The 6,152-nt window shown below is 38.6% G+C and overlaps 1 protein-coding gene across 1 annotated transcript in view; it reads left to right on the top strand.

The window, feature by feature from the left end:
• Nucleotides 1-6,152, top strand: part of LOC108166628 (protocadherin beta-9-like) — a 14,865-nt gene that overhangs the window by 2,398 nt on the left and 6,315 nt on the right. The window contains exons 2-3 of the mRNA XM_017307032.1: nucleotides 2,472-2,882; nucleotides 3,987-4,742. Coding sequence (XP_017162521.1) covers nucleotides 2,472-2,882; nucleotides 3,987-4,742 — 1,167 coding nt within the window. The remainder of the gene's footprint in view (nucleotides 1-2,471; nucleotides 2,883-3,986; nucleotides 4,743-6,152) is intronic.

Raw genomic sequence — 6,152 nt, 5'->3', positions numbered from 1 at the left:
ATTTATTTATTTATTTATTTATTTATTTATTTATTTACTCCTGCGACAGACTGACGACCTGTCCAGGGTGTTCTCCACTGGAGATAGGCACCAGCAGCCCTCCCAACCCAAATACTGACACGGGTGTACAGAAAATTAATGGATGGATTTATTTATTGTGGTTTTTGGATTATTATTATTTTTTTATTGATTCATTGCTATTATATAGTTGATATCAGATCATCTTATTCAATTTGCACTGTTTTTTTTACATTGTTTCGATTTATAATTTCGTCACAGTTTGTCTTCTTGTGCTTGATATACACAGGTCTTAAACTGCCAAATATGTCTTACGTTGCTAACAGTACAAAATCTCATAAGATTTTTTTTTAAACCAACAGTTAAAGCACATTTCAGCACATGACATTTTCCAGTATTTTTTAAATGATTGTCGTCAATGTTCAGTTATTCAGCAATTATCTTTTAAACACAGTCACGCCACCTTACATTTTCGTTGTGCATCGATGAAGGTAATGTAATCCACAAAAACACCAAAAATATGCAAACGCAGATTCGTATCCTGCTTTAATCATTTTTCACAGCCCCACACTTTCTTCATAAGTTAGAAAGCACTTTACAACGACAACGTAACAAAAACGTCTGCCGTGCAGCCAAGTGTTGGTGCTGAAATAAATTGAAATAAATAAATTGCTTCACCAGAGACAGAGGAGCAAGGTGAAATCTGAGCGACAGATCAAACGGAACATTAACCGACCATAATAATTCAAGGTAACTTAGAGAAACTTTTTGTTTGGTCTGCAGCAAAGGATGAGGAAGATAAAGTTATTTTTAACTGATGATTTCTTAAATGCTACATTTTTTTATAATCATTTTCTTCTTCCTGTTTACAATGCACTCCCATATCTGCAGACATCACTTGCCTTTTCATGCTATAGACTATCCACTTTGCACCATGTAGCATCTGACTTGGTTGTAATTGTTGTTTCACTTTAAAGTTTTATTAGAATAGATTTCTGGTATTCACGGCCACGTAAAACGCGATTAAAGTTTATTCTCCAATGGCAAGTTTCACTCTAACTGGTAAATGTCTGGGTCGGCTGGAGCATCACCGTGACGCTCTGTTACGTTGTATGGTGGATGTTAATACGGTGCCTCGGGAGGGATGCGAGTTCGCAAAAGCTGTAGTCGATTATCCGAGTATGTTTGCAGGTACACTCAGCAATGGAGAAAGTTGTAGTTCTGTAAAGCTAAAAAAAAAACCAGATAATTTATTTTCTTTTCTTTTAGAGGAATCCACTGCTGACTCAAACATAAAGAGAACAGTTCAGATTAGCCCATTATTTTTGCTCCACATTGAATTCATATTTAGGCTTCGTCACACGAGCAACTCTGTGACAGCAGACGGTATCTCCGGTGGTCCATTGTTTTGGTTGAGATGTTTGGATTCTGTTGTGACCTAAATCACGGGCCAATCAATGAGTTGAATCTGCTGTCAGTCAAATCCCTTGCATACAATATGTAGCTTGACTCGGCTTATATTACCCCGGAAGTGAGTAGAAAACGGGCAAGAGCCGAGCAGGATGTGCTAATAGACCTGAGTCTGGCCGGGTGGACTGGGTCAGAACACATTTAAAGTCATGCCTCTTATTATTGCTTGCTGACAGGTCCAGAAGTTCCGTTTTTCATATTTCCCAAGTCCTTGAACTGTAAATTTTCATAAATGGATAAAATCCGTCCGACAGATTTCAATGAGCAGTTGTAATTAATTTATTTTACATATGTTAGGGATATTTCCATGCATCAAGGTACATTTACAAACAGAATATAGATAATACATTTTAAGATTTTTTTTGTGATTTTTACTTTAACGATTGTTTAAATAATCAAGTAGCGCACTGGTTGAGAAAGGCAACTGTGTAGTAAGAGACATTAGCTGTCTATGGTTCTGAATTGCATCATTTAAAAGCAACGAGGTTAAAATGAAAGACGGTTTGCATTTCACTGGTATTGCAAGCTGAAGACATATTCCATGTTGTACATAAAAACAAAGAAAACAAAAAAACTATATTAACTAGATTAATTAGAATGTTTAGTAGTTGTATTCCTGTCTTGACTTTTGGGTCAATGTAAGGTGTATCTTTCAGCAACATATTACAGGACTCAAAGCTTATTCAGAAACTGGTCTATCATGTCCACTTGGTGTCGTTGCAATACAACCTTCCTGATTTAGACTGTCCCTACACTGTCTTTCATCAAATCTTTTGTTTGCTGCTCCATAGCGAATGGAGGATCGGATGGAAGAACGGTGAATTATAGAAATCCTCGCCCACAATCTGAATTAGGAAAATAAATCCATGGACAAAAAGAGGAAAACGTAATATGCTGAGGAAATAATGGCGACCTGGAGCCGATCGAGTGACCACAGTTGGCCCGTTTTTCTTTTATATCTTCTACTGATTTTCGCGAAGCAGGCTGCGGCTGAACTGAGATACTCCGTTCCAGAGGAGGTGAAAGAGGGAACCGTCGTTGGAAATATTGCCAAGGATCTTGGTCTGGAGAAAGCACATTTAACTGATCGACGCCTGCGTATTGTTTCGGGATCTGAAAATACTTTTTTCAGTGTTAACACGAATAACGGCGCCTTACAGGTTCGTAGACAAATTGACAGAGAAGAGCTATGTCACGGTGGTGGCGCATGCTTACTGGAGCTAAAGATCATCGTTGAAAACCCGCTAGAAATGCACCACGTTGTTGTGGAGGTTACAGATGTAAATGATCACTCCCCAAGTTTCCTAGAGAAACAGCAACATTTTGAAATAGCCGAACATACGGCTCCCGAAACGCGATTTCAGCTCCAAGTGGCCAATGACCCCGATTTAGGCGTAAATTCAATCCGCACGTACACTTTATCATCAAATGATTATTTTGATATAGATGTAAGTCAAAGCGACGAAGACAAAATACCATATTTAGTGCTAAAGAAGCCTCTAGACCGAGAACAAAATAAGAAACTTCTATTGATTGTTACAGCAATTGATGGAGGCAAACCTCCGAGATCAGCGACACTTAATGTTTCAGTCACTGTGCTCGACAGCAACGATAACCGTCCATCCTTCAGCCAGGACGTGTATCAAGTACAGACATATGAAAATGCATCAGTTGGTACTATTGTCGCACAAGTTTCTGCGTCAGATCCAGATGAGGGAAATAACGGAGAAATCAAATACAGCATTGCTAAGGCTTTACAACGAAAAATATATGAAACATTTGAAATTAACTCATTAACAGGAGAAATTAAATTAAAAGCACTTCTTGATTTTGAGGAAATTGAAATCTACAAAATTGACATTGAAGCATTAGACAAGGGAACGCCTCCTCTAACAGGTAGATGTAGAGTGGTTGTGAAGATAAAAGATGTAAACGATAACTCACCAAATATAGATGTCACATCTCTGTCAAATACAATATCAGAAGATTCAAAACCGGGAACTACAATTTCCCTCATTAGTGTAACTGATAAAGACTCCGGTCTTAATGGAAAGATTATTTCACGTATTCTTAATGATGTACCTTTTGAACTGAAGCCATCCTATAAGGAAAACATGTATTCGCTTGTTACAAAAGAACATTTAGATAGAGAGAAGGTTTCTCTGTACGAAATATTAATACAAGCCAGTGATTGCGGTAACCCACCATTATCTAAGGTGAAAACACTCAGTATTCAAGTTTCCGATGTGAATGACAACAGTCCTCGTTTCGAGAAAAGCCCACTGCAGTTTTATTTATCAGAAAATAATGCTCCTGGGGCAACTGTATTTTCTGTAAGCGCGACAGACATTGATATGAACGAAAATGCAGCTATTTCTTATCATTTTGTGAGAGAAGGGAGTAGAGAGGAAGTGACGGCATTTTTAAATATCAACTCAGAAAACGGACACATAGCAGCACTAAAGAGTTTTGACTTTGAAACTCTGAAAACTTTCCAGTTCCAAGTTGTCGCCACTGATTCTGGGACTCCGTCACTCAGCAGCAACGTCACAGTGAACGTGTTCATTCTGGATCAGAACGACAACGCTCCAGTCATCCTGTATCCACTCAGCTCCAATGGTTCTGCTGAAGGTGTGGAGGAGATTCCACGTAACGTGAACGCAGGACACTTGGTGACTAAAGTCAGAGCCTATGACGCTGATATAGGATATAATGGCTGGTTGCTGTTTTCACTGCAGGAAGTTWCTGACCACAGBCTGTTTGGTTTGGACCGCTACACAGGACAGATCAGAACACTTCGCTCMTTCACAGAGACAGABGAGGCTGARCATAAACTGGTCATACTGGTCAAGGATAATGGCAACGTTTCCCTCTCAGCAACAGCTACTGTGATTGTTAAACTGGTTGAACCCAAAGAGGCTTTTGCAGCTTCTGATGTTAAAAGTGCAGCAAAGGATGACGAAGGTGACGATGTGACTTTTTACCTGATGATCACGTTGGGCGCAGTTTCAATTCTGTTTATAATCAGTATCATCGTGCTGATTGCAATGCAGTGCTCCAAATCCACAGACTATACTTCTAAATATCTCCAAGAAGCTAATTATGATGGGACACTGTGTCACAGCATCCAGTACAGATCTGGAGACAAAAGGTACATGTTAGTTGGACCCAGAATGAGTATTGGATCTACTATTGTACCTGGAAGTCATGCAAACACACTAGTGCTTCCTGATAGGAGGAGAACATCTGAGGAGGTAAGAACATATCCATTAATGTATTCCATGTTTGGAAATAAATGTTGTGTTTTTCGTTTTTTAATGATCTTTTCATTTTGAAAAATGAGAACCAGAATTATATTTGAAAAGTTCTCTCATTTTGTTTCAATGCAATATAAAGCATTGTGGGTGTGTTGCTGCTCCTTGGCATTGATAGAGAACATTTGATTAAACATTGAAAAAGTTATTTATACATTTCCATTTCATTTAATTTATGGAGCATTTTCTGCGTTTTTCACAAGATGTCTTTACTCTGACAGTATAATGCTTGGTACATTCTCCTCTGCCTGTTTGGGATGCATAAATCATCTCCATTCAAGCTACACATTTTGTTGATGTCTGGAGAAATGAAAAGGGACCAGTTTAGTTGATTAACTAAGATAGGACATTGTGCTACAGTACACATTTTAGATCGGCAGACAAATTACATGTTCATTGATCCCCAGATGAGCATGTTATGTATTTGTCATGTGGTAGGGTTGAGGTGGTGGTGAGGAGAGAACGCAGGTAGACCCAGGATATGATGAAAATGATAAATTTAATGATAATAATGCTCGGAGCAGTCCAGGAACAGGCAGCACGGCAGACAGACTAGCGCACAGCTAAATGTCTGTGCCACTGAATACAAAGACTGAAAAACTAGAGCTGACGCTGACACGGGACTTAATCAGTACAACTGAGACGACAGACGGACGGACAGACTGACGCAGAGAAAGACGTACGTGAGACGATGGACAGCATAGACAAGGACCCAACGAAGAATACAGACAACAGGTGAGACTAAATACACACGGGGTAATCAAGGGAACGAGACACACCTGGGAGACAATCAACGGGGAAGACGCAGAGACGGAGACACAGGAAGCAAACTGAACACAAAAAACTCTAAAAATAACTACACAGAAACACGATTATGACAGTATTACAGTATCGAAAAATAATACAAACATACTGGTACTACCTGAAAGGAGGAGAACATCTGAAGTGGCAGCCTGTGCAATTGGAAACTATGACTTATTTCAGTTTTGACTCATTTCCTTTACTTTTCCTGCGACTGATTCCCTCTGTAAATTCATTGCAGTAATAGATTCGGAATAAAAAAAGTTTTAGACTTGGAATTTGTGCTCTTAAGCTGAAGAGTCCGTCAGTGTTCATTTCCTGTTTTACATATGCATACATCTCAACTCAGGCTAGATGTTTTTGCAGTTATCAGAATACTTGAGTGCTTTATAAAACAATATTATTTAGCTTAAAGCGTTTAAAACACAGTTTATTTTTTTAACATTTACTAAAAACGTATTTAATTCTAAACATTGTTCAGTTATTTCTAGGTTGTGTTCTAAATACATACTCGTCCATGATAGGTATTTTCCTAGAACCTACATAAAA

Source organism: Poecilia reticulata, linkage group LG10, assembly GCF_000633615.1.
Source record: "Poecilia reticulata strain Guanapo linkage group LG10, Guppy_female_1.0+MT, whole genome shotgun sequence".
In the NCBI taxonomy this organism is placed as follows: domain Eukaryota; kingdom Metazoa; phylum Chordata; class Actinopteri; order Cyprinodontiformes; family Poeciliidae; genus Poecilia; species Poecilia reticulata.
The sequence above is the reverse complement of the archived record's forward strand: the minus strand, read 5'-3'. Positions and strand labels throughout refer to the sequence as shown.